Source organism: Lynx canadensis, chromosome B4 (assembly GCF_007474595.2).
Source record: "Lynx canadensis isolate LIC74 chromosome B4, mLynCan4.pri.v2, whole genome shotgun sequence".
Taxonomy (NCBI): domain Eukaryota; kingdom Metazoa; phylum Chordata; class Mammalia; order Carnivora; family Felidae; genus Lynx; species Lynx canadensis.
In genome coordinates this window covers 117,032,466-117,050,043 of record NC_044309.1, presented here as the reverse complement: position 1 = coordinate 117,050,043, position 17,578 = coordinate 117,032,466, and the positions used below count along the sequence as shown (strand labels likewise).

Below are 17,578 nucleotides of genomic sequence, written 5' to 3'. Positions count from 1 at the left end.
TATGCCAACAAATTGGACAACCTGGAAGAAATGGACACATTCCTGAACACCCACACTCTTCCAAAACTCAATCAGGAGGAAATAGAAAGCTTGAACAGACCCATAACCAGCGAAGAAATTGAATCGGTTATCAAAAATCTCCCAACAAATAAGAGTCCAGGACCAGATGGCTTCCCAGGGGAGTTCTACCAGACGTTTAAAGCAGAGATAATACCTATCCTTCTCAAGCTATTCCAAGAAATAGAAAGGGAAGGAAAACTTCCAGACTCATTCTATGAAGCCAGTATTACTTTGATTCCTAAACCAGACAGAGACCCAGTAAAAAAAGAGAACTACAGGCCAATATCCCTGATGAATATGGATGCAAAAATTCTCAATAAGATACTAGCAAATCGAATTCAACAGCATATAAAAAGAATTATTCACCATGATCAAGTGGGATTCATTCCTGGGATGCAGGGCTGGTTCAACATTCGCAAATCAATCAACGTGATACATCACATTAATAAAAGAAAAGATAAGAACCATATGATCCTGTCAATCGATGCAGAAAAGGCCTTTGACAAAATCCAGCACCCTTTCTTAATAAAAACCCTTGAGAAAGTCGGGATAGAAGGAACATACTTAAAGATCATAAAAGCCATTTATGAAAAGCCCACAGCTAACATCATCCTCAACGGGGAAAAACTGAGAGCTTTTTCCCTGAGATCAGGAACACGACAGGGATGCCCACTCTCACCGCTGTTGTTTAACATAGTGCTGGAAGTTCTAGCATCAGCAATCAGACAACAAAAGGAAATCAAAGGCATCAAAATTGGCAAAGATGAAGACAAGCTTTCGCTTTTTGCAGATGACATGATATTATACATGGAAAATCCGATAGACTCCACCAAAAGTCTGCTAGAACTGATACATGAATTCAGCAAAGTTGCAGGATACAAAATCAATGTACAGAAATCAGTTGCATTCTTATACACTAACAATGAAGCCACAGAAAGACAAATAAAGAAACTGATCCCATTCACAATTGCACCAAGAAGCATAAAATACCTAGGAATAAATCTAACCAAAGATGTAAAGGATCTGTATGCTGAAAACTATAGAAAGCTTATGAAGGTAATTGAAGAAGATTTAAAGAAATGGAAAGACATTCCCTGCTCATGGATTGGAAAAATAAATATTGTCAAAATGTCAATACTACCCAAAGCTATCTACACATTCAATGCAATCCCAATCAAAATTGCACCAGCATTCTTCTCAAAACTAGAACAAGCAATCCTAAAATTCATATGGAACCACAAAAGGCCCCGAATAGCCAAAGGAATTTTGAAGAAGAAGACCAAAGCAGGAGGCATCACAATCCCAGACTTTAGCCTCTACTACAAAGCTGTCATCATCAAGACAGCATGGTATTGGCACAAAAACAGACACACAGACCAATGGAATAGAATAGAAACCCCAGAACTAGACCCACAAACGTATGGCCAACTCATCTTTGACAAAGCAGGAAAGAACATCCAATGGAAAAAAGACAGCCTCTTTAACAAATGGTGCTGGGAGAACTGGACAGCAACATGCAGAAGGTTGAAACTAGACCACTTTCTCACACCATTTACAAAAATAAACTCAAAATGGATAAAGGACCTAAATGTGAGACAGGAAACCATCAAAACCTTAGAGGAGAAAGCAGGAAAAGACCTCTCTGACCTCAGCCATAGCAATCTCTTACTCGACACATCCCCAAAGGCAAGGGAATTAAAAGCAAAAGTGAATTACTGGGACCTTATGAAGATAAAAAGCTTCTGCACAGCAAAGGAAACAACCAACAAAACTAAAAGGCAACCAACGGAATGGGAAAAGATATTTGCAAATGACATATCGGACAAAGGGCTAGTATCTAAAATCTATAAAGAGCTCACCAAACTCCACACCCGAAAAACAAATAACCCAGTGAAGAAATGGGCAGAAAACATGAATAGACACTTCTCTAAAGAAGACATCCAGATGGCCAACAGGCACATGAAAAGATGTTCAGCGTCGCTCCTTATCAGGGAAATACAAATCAAAACCACACTCAGGTATCACCTCACGCCAGTCAGAGTGGCCAAAATGAACAAATCAGGAGACTATAGATGCTGGAGAGGATGTGGAGAAACGGAAACCCTCTTGCACTGTTGGTGGGAATGCAAATTGGTGCAGCCGCTCTGGAAAGCAGTGTGGAGGTTCCTCAGAAAATTAAAAATAGACCTACCCTATGACCCAGCAATAGCACTGCTAGGAATTTATCCAAGGGATACAGGAGTACTGATGCATAGGGGCACTTGTACCCCAATGTTCATAGCAGCACTGTCAACAATAGCCAAATTATGGAAAGAGCCTAAATGTCCATCAACTGATGAATGGATAAAGAAATTGTGGTATATATACACAATGGAATACTATGTGGCAATGAGAAAAAATGAAATATGGCCTTTTGTAGCAACGTGGATGGAACTGGAGAGTGTAATGCTAAGTGAAATAAGCCATACAGAGAAAGACAGATACCATATGGTTTCACTCTTATGTGGATCCTGAGAAACTTAACAGGAACCCATGGGGGAGGGGAAGGAAAAAAAAAAAAAGAGGTTAGAGTGGGAGAGAGCCAAAGCATAGGAGACTGTTAAAAACTGAGAACAAACTGAGGGTTGATGGGGGGTGGGAGGGAGGGGAGGACGAGTGATGGGTATTGAGGAGGGCACCTTTTGGGATGAGCACTGGGTGTTGTATGGAAACCAATTTGTCAATAAACTTCATATATATAAAAAAAAATAAAATAAAAAAAAATAAAATTCTAAAAGGAACCAACTTTGAAGCAAAATATTATATCCAGCTAAACTATTTCAAAGTTCTTAGAGTTTGTATTTGAGCAAAAAGAAATGAATTTAGAAACAAGTATTGAAAAATGGGAAGGATGAGGAAAAAGGTTTAATAGTATATTTGTTGTCTTAAAAAGCATGGGGTGCCTGGGTGGCTCAGTCAGCTAGGTATCTGACTCTTGATTTCATCTCAGGTCATGATCTCACTGTTTGTGAGTTCAAGCCCCACATCTGGTCGTGCAGAGCCTGTTTGGGATTCTCTCCCTCTGTCTCTGCCCTCCCCTTCTCATGCACATGTGCTCTCTCTCTCTCTCTCTCTCTCTCTCTCAAAATAAATAAACAAACATTTAAAAAAAGAATAATCCTCACCTCCACATTAGGTTTATTCCAAAAATATAGGGTGGATAAAAATTAGACAGGCAATCAATGTAATTTACCACACTAACAGAAATGAAATAGAAATCCATTCAATCAACTCAATAAATCCAGAAAAGGCTTCTGATGAATTTAAACAACTATTCAGGATTAAAGTGAAACAAACAAAACTCAGTAAACCAAGAATGAAAGAAACTTCCTTAATCTGAAAAAAGGCATCTAAAAAAATCCTTCAGCAAACATCAAACTAATGGTAAAATGTTGAAAGCTTTCCATGTGAGATCGTGAATGAGACAAGGATATCTGCTATCGCCATTTCCATTTCATGTTTTATTGGAGATCCTATCCAGTGCAATAAGTCAAGAAATGCAAGAAAAAAGAAATTAAAAGATTAAGAATTGGAAAGAAAGAATATAATTGTCATTATCTACAGATGATTATACACCCAAACAAATCCAAAAGAAAATCTAATAAATTATTTAAATTAGCAATTGAATTTAGCAATATTGCTGAATTTAAGATTGATAAAAATTGGTTATCAGTTTCTTAAATGTGGAATACGATACTAAAATTTTTGTTTTTCAAGTTCTACCATAAAATGTCATTTTAACAAATTACTTATTAAAAGTTCTTTTCCTGCCATAAACAGTTCTGAGACAACATCACGAACTTCTACTTCATCTGTAACAATAGGTCCAGTTTGTAGAGTGCGCCTATTTGAATCAGAAAGAGCTTCTAAGACAGCCAGAAACCGGGATGCGGTGCTATCAAACATCTCATCCAACAACCGCTCCGTGACAGTACGTGGCCATGGCAACTGGAATAAAAACAAAACAAAACACACAGTCCACTTCTTTAAAGTTCTAAAATGTTTAATATTACAAGCCAAGATAAGTAAGGCATGCTTCATTCGTGCTACAAGTGCTAAAGGAGAGAGTGGATGGCCTATGAATGAGACAGCTGCTTTTATGGTTTTCGTTTTTGAGGTGTCTCTCCAGATTCCATTAAAGTTTCTGTCATGCTGCCATTACATCAAAGACTGCTATTTCTTTGTGTTTGTGTTTCCAAGGCAGCATTAAAAGGCTGTTTATTATTGTCTTTTTATTAGGGCAACATCAATCTCCATATGCCTTGTGTTACCTTAATTACAGCCTTTAGGAACTGATACTCAAACTTTGGTTGCCTAGGAATCTCTCAGGGGTGCTTTTTAGATTCACAGACCAAATCCTGAGATTCAGTGGGTCTAGGTGGAACACTTTTCATCAGCACTGCAAGAAATTCCAATGCCGAAGGTCCTTAAACCCAAATTAGAACAATATTTTACAGTACAAATAACAGGTCTCATGGTAGTTAAATAAAGAAGAGTTGACCAGCTGTATACTAATAAGCTAATGACTGTTTGAGCCCTGTATGAATTCCCAGCCACTCTGCTTTGTATCATCCCAGAACAATTTCCCCTTCTGCCAATGGCTTGCTTCTATACTCCTCCAACAACTGATCTATTTTTTGTATTTAGATTACCAGTAAACAAGAGAGGTAACTGTGCTCAGCTTTTCTAGAATCCATGTCCAGTTAGAAGATACCCGTGATATTCCCCATGATTCCCCTGCTTCTCTCCTCTTTTGGGAGCAAAGGCAGAAAGGCAGAAAAACATAAACAGGGTTAAAGCTGCTTTGGACTATTTTTCCACAAACCAACTTCTCTACTCATTCGTTTCTATGCCTTTTCGATCCATAGGTCAACTGATATGTTAAAAACCTCAGTAAATTGAACTTCATGCCCTAGTCTCTCTTTATTTACAAACAGAGGTAAGGGTTTCCTCTAAGATTTTTATTGTAGATTAAAACAGAGCTTTTAAAAATTATATTTAAAAGCATAATAAACTTCCTAATAATTAGAAGTATTCAAAATAAAATTATAAAACCCAAAGATTAGAGTTAAATTGTTTTTAGAAACATAGAAAAACTACCAAAAAGTGAAATAGATTATTTATCAGAGCTGTAGAAGAATACTAAGTAAACATTTTAAAATATAAATATTTTAAAAATCTATAACAAAGATTTCAGGCAATAAAAAACCAGTGGGTTGCCAAGCCTGACAAGCAAGATATTAATGTCTATAAAAGCAATGAAATCATTCAAATGTATTTTAAAAATTAAAATCTCTAGTAGATAAATGATCAAAAACTGTGGAAGATAATTCACAGAAAAAGGAAATAAAAAGAGTAATCACAAAAATATGGGAAAGTTGGATCACAGAAACAGTTAAAATAAGCCATTTTATAAAAACAGAATTATTTTAAAAATTAAGAATAATATCAAAATGATAACAGCTTGTGGTGAAATTGGTACATACAGGTTGTACCTTATGTACCTATTTCGGAAATCAATTTGGGAATATATATCAAAAGAAATAAAGATGCTTGTATCCTTTGATTCAAATCCTACACCTTGAATTTTGTCCACAGGAAATAAAAGAAAAAAATAACATACTTGAAGATGTTGATTACTTCAATATTGATAACAACAAAGAACTGGAAACAACTAAAATTTTAAATAGTAATAAAAAAATTTGACAGATTATGGTACAAAACTGCATCAAGTATATTATACCATCTTTAAAAACATCAGGATGGTTGAGAAGCTAAATGGTAAGATCCAGATTGTCTGTTCCACTTCTAAATACTATGATTTCTATGACATCTACTCCATTAGATGTATTATGCTAATTCTCCAACATAACACACTTAGCCCAGTCAAGCTTAATTTCTGTCCCCCAATAAATGTTGTTTGCTCTTGTTTCCAAGCTATGATCTTGCTCTGGTCCTTAACTTAGAATGTTTTCTTCTCTTCTTCCTGTCCAGTCAAATCCTGCTCTTTATTCCAAGGCCATTCAAAAAGACAGACCTGTGACATTGCTTTTCTATATTCTACCATACTTGTAACCACAGTAGGCATTTGGTACATTCTGTTAAATGAATGAATGAAAAAATAACTAATAGCTAATACTCCTGAGGATCTATTACATGCTAAAAACATTCTAAGGGCTTTACATGTAATTCATTTCATCTCTATCATTATTTCCTTCTTAATACTTATCACAAGCAATAATTACTATACTTATTTATTATGTAATTTCTCCGTAAGAATGTAACTTCTACCTACCTTGTACATACAGCAGGTACTTTAAAAATATTTATTGAATGAATCCCAAACAGTCAATCACTAGGAGTATGGATTAGTGGTGCTTGAAAGGAATCCTTTAAAGTCAAAATGATTGGGGTGTCTGGGTGGCCCAGTCGGTTGAGCATCCGACTTGATTTCGGCTCGGGTCATGATCCCAGGGTTGTGGGATCAAGCCCTGTTCAGCATGAAGCCTGCTTAAGATTCTCTCTCTCTCTCTCTCTCTCTCTCTCTCTCCCTCTGCCTCCTCTGCCCCTCTCTCCCACCCATACACACACTCTCTCTCTCTCTTATCTAAAAGAACACAAAGCAAAACAAAACAAAAAAACAAAAATGATTAACTGCGAGTTCACAATGGACTTACAAATTCAGAGAAATGTTTCATAAAACAGATTTAATGCATATTGAAATTAATTTCTTTTATAGGCATATAATAAAACTATTTCATATATATATAGAACAGAACATTCTGCAAAATATGTCAAATACTGCAAATACTGATGACTTTTTAAAAAGGATACATTGACTATTCCCTATGGAAACTGCCAACTAAACATTACAACTTTTTTTCTAAAAAGATATACTACCAGACCTTTCCATAAAATAATCATCTTAAAGGAAACCAGAAATAGATGTGTTTTTAATGTAATGTTATACAGAATTTTAAACATTTTTCTTTGAAAATATATTTAATTTTTATACCAGGATGATTATAAAGCATAATATTATGCTAATTAGTGACAATCTTATGGCTTTGGATACTTGAATTTGGTTTGCTCAGAGAAAAAAAAGTTGCTAGTCAGAAAAAAAAAAAAAACACTACCCCCTGCTCTCTTACAAATGCTACATGGCGTCACTACTCAACAATACCAGATGTAGGCGGTTCCACAGCCCATCCAAGGAATTAGCTATAATTTGGAAGTCACCACCTGCACAAATTATACACCATTGGTCGGTAAGGGACACGATTTTAAAAGGATGTATGAAATGTACTTCTGGGCTCAGTAGTCAACATATCATAGTCACACTAGAAAGCTACCATGCCCAAATAATAATTGTATTTAGATATTACGATTTAAGAGAAAAAAATAATTGCTCCTAAATGTTATAAGAAGAAATGAGTTAAGAGAGCAGCAGTTATTGGAGTAGTGAGAAAGCACTGAACCAGAGACCTGGGGTCTGCTTCCAGTGCTTCCACTAGCTGCCTCTGTGACCTTGAGGCCATAATTTAAACACTCTGGGATTTATTTTCCCATATGTAATAGGAAAGGACTGAATCAGATGATTTCTTAAATTCTTCTCAGGTTCTGAGAGTCTACCACTCTCCTGTCAGAAACTGCTCATCTTCCCCCTCACTTTCATTTTCAGTCCCTACAAAGAAGTTCACAGAAGAATTTACAGCTATCTACAACAGCTTCAAAGAAAAAAAAAAAGAACTGAGCCTTAAGAGATAGTGAGATTCAGAAAAGCAAGGGCAAGACAGTGGGAGAAGGAAATGGCAGGAGGGAGAAAGGGCAGAGGGCCCCAAAAGGCAGAACTGTGTCCCAGTCTCCATCCCCAACAGCCCTAGTGCTGCTGGTCAAACACACTTGTGGCCAGGAGAGCCATGTGATGAGTTTGGACATGTGAGTAGAGACTGCTGTCCCTTCCATGCTGGGCATTATTGCCTGCACAAGATTCTCCAGAGCTTTCTCATATCCCCCATGGCAGAATGACCAGCAATTTTTGAAATGAGGGCTTCTCCTCAATTTGGCCCTGAGTGGCAGTCATGAGCACAGCCCCCTGATAACTATAATAAGTATGATGCCAGTGGGAAATAAACAGTTATTGTAAGTCACTGAGATATGGGGGTTGTTTATTGCTATGGCGTAGCCTCGCTCATAAACAGTCCCAAAGGTGCCTCCACCTTCTCGCCAATCTCAGAGGCCCCTAAGCCAACAACAAGGAGTCAAAGACAAAGGTCACTGTGGCACCACTCAAAGTGTGTACATTTGAACCTTTTCCAGGCTCTTCTGCCTCTTGCCCTTTAAAGTTGCAAAAGTGGGATTGTGTGAAGGCACAAAAGCTTTAAGAAAGGGATGAAGTGAGGCCATGCCCACAGTGGGAAGGCATTCTTCTATTTACCACTGGTGCAGGGAACAGGGTGCAGGATTTAATACTGAGTGACCAGACCTAAAAGATAGAGGGTTAACACAAATACACTGCAAAAAGAGTCTGAACAAGAGAAGACGTTCTTAGACTTACAGTTTGAGCTTCCCTTAGGTTCACTCTTATCTTTGGTCTAAACAAACCTTTGTGTCTCCTTCTAGATTCAAATACTCCTCTTTTGAAGATCATCACTGCCATCTATCTCAAAAAGAAGAATTAAATATGAGGTAACAATGGGATGCACTTCTCAACCACTAATATTATGTACTTAATCAACTGTATAGTGCAGTCAATTTCTTTTATTTCATGAAATGTTTATACCTTTATGGCGGCCTCTCTATAGTATCTTCTGGATTCTTCCTGCGATTGTGAGGAACTCATTAATTCCAGTTGCCTTAACTCATCAATTTTAGCTAAAGCACGCCGAGCAAATGCCTATACATGATTAAAAAAATTAATTCATAATAAGTGAGAGTATAGTGATCAAAAATGCATCAAGACCGTATGTTTTATTCTCCCAGATATTTGATTTAATTGGTGAATTAAACTCTGTTGATGCTAACTCCTTACAACACTGTAAGTATATCATCAATCATTTCCTACAAGCATCCCCAAATTCTGCAGGTCTAAAGTCAATAAACTGTCAGATATGCTAACTTTATGAATCAAGAAAATCAAAAAAATAAGGAAAGCCAAATTCTGTAGCTTCATATAGATTATCACTTTTCTGTCATTGCATACACATGCACACACACACACACACACACACACACACACACATAAACACACGCCCCTCCGCAGTGCTCTACCCTAAATGTTAACCTTCTTACTAAAGCATGCTGTATTATGCATTCAACTATTCACTTTGTCCACTAAATTGTGAGTCCCTTTAAGGATCTTATTTATTTTTGTATCTCTGGTAGCCAGCATGTAGGAAGTATTTATTAATATCTGAGGGAAGGAAGGAAGGAAGGAAGGAAGGAAGGAAGGAAGGAAGGAAGGAAGGAAGGCTGCTTATTTATTTAATCAGGTCACCATTATTATAATTCTCTAGAGATAGTAACAAAACAGGTCAATTTATGTAATTTATTTTACCATTTCTCTGAAATATGTTATCTATAATTTATAATGTTTTCCTGAAGACGCTTCCAGACATAATAACATACATGAACAGTTAAATTTTCCAATAAGGAAGAATTCCAATAGGAATCAAATAGTCAAAACTATGTATATGTTCCATTCGCCAACAATTCTAATAGCTACAGAAATATGCCACCCCTAGTACACTATAACTAACTGTACATGTATGGTGAGTAGTTTCTAGAACGCATCCTGGCTAGAAAATGTCTCCCACAGGGTTATACTAGGCTATTCAGGATGGGCCACTACCATCCAATCCCTCAGAATTAGTTTGGGCAGGAAAAACCAAATGTAAAGGAGCCATTAACTGGCCAGATGATTGTGAACAGGATACGAAAAAAGATTTGTATAACCGTAAAGCTCTGTCCTGCTCAGACTTCCAGCCAAGAGGTTAAGTGAAGGCTGAAATCCTCTGCACTCACCAGACCATATACACTGGTGCAGGGATGTGCTGGCCCAAAGGAAGGGGTGCCTACTTCTAATTCTCACCAAGCCCTCATCCACTGACAAGCTAAGTACCATGTACTGTAGAAAATGGTGCTTTTCATTTACACAGAGGTACCACATAGGCTAATAGAAACCCCTAAAAGTTAAGTTACATTTCAAGTATTTGGTCTAAAAGATATACAGGAAAAGAAGAAAAACAAAAAAAAAAGGGGGGGTGTATTAAATGACATCTGGAAGCAGAGAAAAGCAAGACAAATGGATTGCAGGGGGCATAGAATGCAAAACTAAATAGGGAAGAAGAGTGACTTGTGTGAAAGAATTCAACGGGGAAGGAAAGATATCAGAAATCTTATTCAGAAAAGGGTCCAAGGAGGTGGAAGTGAACAAAGAGCAAAGGAGAGAGCAGAATGTAGAGCAAGAGATCAATAGAACGGGGAAGCCAAGCACACTTCTGCAGGTACACCCTGGGACTTCCGTCTTTGCTCCACTGCAATTCTTCAGGTTTTGTCTGTCTGTGTTTGTGTTTCTGGGCATCTGAAGAAGAAAATGCTAATGACTTGTAATTTTCAATACTGGGATGCTGAGAATGACAAGTGGCCTACCTCTGCATGAACGCCAGCTTGGCAGTCATAATAGCACTGGCAGACGGCAGTGTAAAGAGTAGCCCGCCACGTCAGGTACCTGACAGACAAGAGTGGGACCGAGAACTCCATACACATACTGGCCCACAGGAGGTATTCCAAGGCCTGAGGAAGAAAGAGCACACTCAAGTAAATTTTCATTTTAAGCTAATAATGATGATTTTTATCTAATATAATCAGATTATAAGTTGTGAGCACAAGTTGCTGACTACTTAAACCAAAAATACCATAGTGAGTCAAGAAAAAACAAGCATTTAAAAAGAAAATAATTTAAAGAATTCAAAATCTCAAGTGAGTCATTTTAGAGTATCTTCCTTCTTAGCTACTAAAGTCCTATGAAGCCAGCTTGTTTTTATCTATATTTATCAAGTGTCAATAGCAGTCTAGGAGCTAATTCTAACAATGCAATTGTTATTACCTGGCCTGGAACCAATGCATGTTTCTGAAAATCAGCTAGTATAGCAGGGTAGGGGAGACGGAAAAGGCTTCCTCTCCAGTGCCTGTGATACTTAGTAGAAACAGTCCAATATTGGAGTCAAATAGACCTGGGCTTCCATCCTAATTTTATCACCTAGTATCTGTGTCATTTTACCTCTCCAGACCTCATTTTTTTTTTCATCTGAAAATAGGTATTTTAGCACATGGTAGCAGTGCTGTTATGGAGAAGGAGACAATGCACATGACATTCTAGGATGGTATCTGGCACACTGCAAGCACCCCATAAATGGTGCCTATTACCAGGTACAACTTGAAACAAAATGGTGGGGAAAGATCATCATTGTCATTGGCCTGTTGTAGGAATATATGCTTCCCCTCAACCACTGGTAATTCTTTTTATTCTTTATGTCCCCTTTTGGACATACTCCTCCTACAAACTCTATACCAGGAAACACTACTTGACTATACGTATCCTGCATTTAAAAATTTTCAATCTTTTTCTTTCTTCAAAAATATTCCAAAAGCTCGAAAGTTAATTTGATTATATTACCTTTCATTCGATTGAATATAAAAAATTTCATCTATGTTCCACATGTAAATGTAAAAAACGTTACTGAGATGAAAATAAGAATCTGAGCCAAAAATCTCAGAATATAAAATTCTAAATTGTATCCATGGAGATATTGACCTTGACCAAGCAAGTCCTCACATGTCTCCCTAGACTATGAGGATACTTCCTCACTTGTCTCCCTGTCTTCGGTCTCACTCAACCCTTGTTCTTCTCATACACCCCCTTCCTTATATATTTTATATAATATATCCACCAAAATTACCTTTCTTTTTTTTAAGTTTTATTTATTTAAGTAATTTCTGCACCCAATGTGGGACTCAAACCCATGACCCCGAGATCAAGAGTCACATGTTCTTCCAACTAAGCCAACCAGGTGGCCCCAAAATTAGCTTTCTAAAATGCAATTTGGGCGTCTAATTGTGTTTAGAATACTCCCATGGCTCCCTATTGCCTATACAGTGAAGTATAACCCTATCTAGGGCACACACACACACACCATTCATTACCTAGTCCCTGCCTTCTCCTCCCTCCATCACTCTTGATCCTACGTCATATACTTAGAGCTACTCCAAAATGCTTTCCATTCCACAAAACATCTTAGTGGCCCAAATACACATGTCTTTGCTTACCCTGTTCTCTCCTTCACCCACCCCATATGACCGAGCTGAAACACTACCTCCATGACTAGCAGTGTTACCTTGGACAATTTATTTAAACTCCATGTGTCAAGGTTCTTCATCTGCAAGATAGGTATAATGACTATCTTATAGGATTGTTTGAGGATTAATTGAGTTAATAGAGGCTAAATGCTTAGAACACATTACACACATAAGTGTTCACTCTGGTGACCACAGTGAAGAAAGAGAAAGTGGAGCAGGAGAGGGTGGAGGAACAAGATAAGGAGGGGAAAGAGAACAGTTGTTGAAGACTCTCCCAATGTCCCTAGAGAGAAATGACTATTGCCTTATTTCTATCTATACCATAATTGCATTATGGGTGTGTGTGTATATGTGTGTATATATATGTACATATACATATATATATATATATGTGTGTAGGTATATATATATATATATAATTTATGTAAATGTTTATGTACATATATATTTTACATTTAGTTGCACTAATATGCTCACATGTGTGTGATATCCTCTCTCTCCAGGATAAACATTCCTGGGCGCTTTTATATATCCCAGACCTGCTCTTCCCTTCTCCATCATGGTTAGTCTCCTGTGGCTTTGCTCCAGGTTGCCAATGTCCTTTAGAGTGATGACTTCTCCACAGTTAAATGAAACTTTTGGTCCCTGTTTCTGGACACTACGTCTCTACTAAGTGGGTCCGGGGTTGCTTTATTGCTGTTTTTGCTGCTGTTGTTGTTTGCTAACCTTGCTGAACTGTGAACTGATGTGGAATTAACAGTCATCAAAACTGGAGTTTTCTCACATCTGTAGCACAAAAATCTCATTGTGGATTTTTGCATTTGGACTGTTGCAATTTGGGGAGTATGAGATTAAACCATGTATAAATTTTCCCCTTTTAAACTCACATGTCTTTTCAAAACCCTGTTGGGATTCCTGATATTAGAAATTTCACATTTCAAAATAAAAATAGCTTCAGTCACTAATTGCTCACATTATATTTGAGTTCATATTCAGACTTAGAATAAAATACCCCAATCACATATTTTAGTGCCCCAAGGGACCGTAAAAGTGACCTAATCTAACTCCAAGAGGCTAAACTGCTTGTAAGCAACAGAGCTGAGACTAGAATTCAGGTCTTTAGACTTACAAGCACAGCAGCGTTCCTTCCACCACATCGGGGCAGCCTTGACAAAGGGGGAGTTCTGAAAATCCATCATTCCACTTGGGGTTCTGGAAAACTGTCATTCAGGTTTAAAGATGAAGAGCCGTTTCAAAAAAACTTTTAAAAAACCACAAATCTTGATTTGTAGCTTTTTTTCTTGCTCTCAAAAGCTAGGAAGAACTATTTCTATTAATTTAAAAAAATGATTTCAGTAGAACCGCTTTCTTCATAAGGGAAAAATATTTTTGAAAAACGCAGTGAGAAGAGCCCAGCAAGAGCATGGTTCAGAGGTTGGGCAGGAAACACACACACAATTAGTCAGCTCAGCCACAGGACGGCACTGCAGCATCATTTATACCAGCGCAGATCATTGGAGGAAGACAACACCTGGAGGCATTTCAAAGTTTGGGTTTGAAGTTTATGTAATGGCACATGGAATGATTTGACAATAATTGTTCAAGCCGCAGATTTTACTAAACTATTTCAATTTTATAGTAAAATGAAACAGATATCAACTGTAAGGATGAATATATATTCTACTGTATTCTTTAATGTTTGCTGAGTACTGTACTACAATTTTAAATGCCTCAGAAGAAACTAGATTATACCATAAATGAAAGTGAAGTTGTCATATATCTTTAGGGAAAGAGGCTTCAGAAGCCTGGTCTCCCTCCATTCCTTGAGGTTTTGCTGGTGGCCTGTCTGAGCACCAAAGCAAGTGTTTCCCATTTAGGGAAGAGCCCCTGGTCAGTCCTGGTCTTCAGAACATCTTAAGGAATACAGAGTCATGTCAAAAACGAGTAGCCCTCCTACACGGCTCCTCCATTTGAGTAGGTGAACCAGAATAGGATGGGTCATGACACGGTTAAATTTAGTCAATAGGCAATCACTTTTCTTTTTTTTTTCTTTTTTTAAAATTTTAATGTTTATTGATCTTAGAGAGAGAGACAGACAGACAGACAGAGTGTGAGCAGGGGAGGAGCAGAGAGAGAGAGGGAGACACAGAATCTGAAGCAGGCTTCAGGCTCTGAGCCATCAGCACAGAGCCTGACGCGGGGCTCGAACTCACAGACCACGAGATCATGACCTGAGCCAAAGTCAAGCAAACCGACTGAGCCACCCAGGCGCCCCAGGCAATCACTTTTCTAATGGTGTTGAGTGTCAGTACGGTGTAGTATTGGCCTTAGCTACACCTCTAACTAAATGTGAGACATTGAGCCTCAGCTTCTTCATCTTTAAGATGAAGTTAATAATAGCACCTTTCTCAAAGTGGTGGTGTGAGGATTAAATTAGATAATATGTGAAGAAAGTGCTCAGAAGCATACCTGATAAATGGTAGGCATTCATTCAATAAATGATGATGATGATATTGCCCACCTCGTAAGACAATACTGAGAATTATATATGCCCTTCACACAGACCTAACACATAGTAGAGATTCAATAATAATAACAAATGGTAGCCATTATGCCTAGATCCTATAGGAATAGGAGTTTAGGTTGCTCTAGGGCGACACCGGAAAAGCCTGAGGATCCCATGTCTATTTCTCTTTCTGTTGTATGCTATAACAGACTTGAATTCTAAAATTGCTGCAGAATCGGGAACCCTCATACCCAGAAGCACTCAGATGTGGCTGAACCTCCAAGGACTTGTCCCCATTAAATGGACCCATAAAGTTCATTTATAGCCTCAGCTCAGGAATCAACTCACCAGCTGAGGGCTTGGGAATTTCTAGATGAAAATTATTAATTTCCTTGAAACTTATTATAGTGAACAAACTGAAAGAATCTCATTCCAATCTTCAAGTGCTAACTGTACAACTACCCACCACCCCAAATTTCTTGCATCTCTCACTTGCCCCCATTCCTATCCCACAAGACTGGGGCCATAGAACTGTCCTCCTTCAGCCCTTATTTTGTCAGACAAAAGCTCAAGTTCAATAAGGGGGAGAGGAGATGTCTTACATCGGATCTGAATAAGAAATCATTTTAAGATGACTGTGACATTAAACTAAAATTCTCTCAGCATTAACAAGCACAAACACTAACAGTTAAGTTTTGGCACGGATGTCTCTGCCCTTCAAGGCTCTGGCAGACAAATGCTGTAGCAGACCAAACTAGGATGGTTCTGTGAAGCAGTATTTGTTGCTACAGCAAGTGCAACAGGAGTATGCAAATTCTCTTTAGGAAATCATCTGGAACTGAATGCAGAATTGTTGGAATAGTGTGTAGGCCACATTTACATTATTCATGAGACAGTCTCCCTTCATTTTAATTTACATTCAAAATGCTGGCACAGAGCTTGCTCAAGTCACTGTCAGTAATAGAGCTTTTAAATTTGAGGAACAAAACAGAGAGAACACATAATTAATGTTATGCACTGAGCATGCAAGCATCTTTTCTTCCATTTGTATTTTTTAAGAATTGTCAAATTTTAAGATACTTGGGTTATATTTTGAAGAAATAAATTTTTTTAAAAAAAGTATCTGACCTGAGTGTTAGAATATTCAGCATAAGGTTTTGCATGCAGGAAAGAAAAATAAAGCAGGAATGTTTCAGACACCAGAAACAATTCAAGCATGGTCTCAACAGGAGTATATTCTCCCTTCTTGGGCTATATTCTAATGACTGGATACTGACACAGGGAATAAATATGTCTCCTACACACAAAAGTGCTACCAACATTGAAGGGAAGTCAATAGAAGTGTCAGCCACTTCCTCAAGCTAAAACTGAGCAGTAAGTTCTAGTAAGTGAGATTCTTCTTATGAAATAAAGGCCCCTTCCCCTCAGCTCATGACTGGGCCAATGGTTAGGTGTACATTCACCCAACTAGCAGGTGGGCCATAAGTAAAGTCCAAGCTGTTCAAGGAGAACAAAGTCCAAACTCCATAGCATCATACATAAACAGGGTAACCATAGTTTATTATCCAAACCAGAACACTTTAAAGAGTGAAAGGGAGTGCTATTAATAATTACTCCAGGAAAACAGACATAAACCAGGACTGTCCTGGCAAGCCAGGATGCATGGTCACCCTACCGAAAGATATAGTTACCAGAGGGATGTTCAGTATCAAGTTGACAAGTAATGACTAATCTGAGAGACTGAGAACACTGGAGATTACCTATCAATTTTAGGAATTCTTTCTTTTTTTTTTTCATTAATACTGTATTGTCTTTTTTTAGATTTTTATCTTTACAGATGGTCATGTTAAAGTAAAAGTATGAACAGTAAAACTATATAATATATACTTATTAACTTTTATTATATAATCCACTGATTTCCTTTGTTTAGCATTCAATGCTAACAAAAGTCTTGAGAAAAACAGGAAATATGAATGGCAAGATATGAAAGATATGAAAGGCAAGATATTTTGTCAGTAAATTTCATACCTTGGAAGACTGACCTATGATCATCAGTTTTCTGCAAATGGTGTAAATGTAAATGGTACCTAGATGAAGAAAAAGACTGTTAACATGTTTTACAGTTAAATAATGGCGATTTTATATTCCAATTTCTGTTGTTTAAGTCTGTAGTCCCTAAAACAAGTGATCTCATGAGAAAGTCTGATAATAGTTTATAATCGTTACAATTTTTTTGTAACTTGCAGCCAAATCATTAAAAGAACTAATTTGAACATATTTTAAGTAAGTTGCCACAGGAATCTCTTAGTCTCATTTGAAAGGAAGCATAAGTTTTGAAATATATTGAACAAAGGAATATTTTAGTAGCATAATTTAGGTACCGTGTGGTTTTATTAATTCATACAAAATGCTGTTGGTTCCCATGGCTTCCCTATGATTGAAAAACTAAAGATTTATCTCCAAATAAGATTAGAATACATCTTTAATCAAAATAGCATAATAATAAGCAAAGAAACTCATGAAAATTTAAAATCAAAACATATATTTATTTTTTATTTATTTGCAGTGTCATATAATATTTGCCCCATTATTAAGGTATAAGCACTCCAGTGAAAA

The 17,578-nt window shown here is 37.3% G+C and overlaps 1 protein-coding gene across 1 annotated transcript in view; it reads right to left on the bottom strand.

The window, feature by feature from the left end:
• Positions 1-17,578, bottom strand: part of CFAP54 (cilia and flagella associated protein 54) — a 353,980-nt gene that overhangs the window by 316,854 nt on the left and 19,548 nt on the right. Inside the window, exons 5-9 of the mRNA XM_030323452.1 lie at positions 16,991-17,049; positions 10,750-10,893; positions 8,882-8,995; positions 8,657-8,758; positions 3,849-4,047 (exon numbers count right to left, since the gene is read on the bottom strand). Of these exons, the coding sequence (XP_030179312.1) occupies positions 3,849-4,047; positions 8,657-8,758; positions 8,882-8,995; positions 10,750-10,893; positions 16,991-17,049 (618 nt within the window). The remainder of the gene's footprint in view (positions 1-3,848; positions 4,048-8,656; positions 8,759-8,881; positions 8,996-10,749; positions 10,894-16,990; positions 17,050-17,578) is intronic.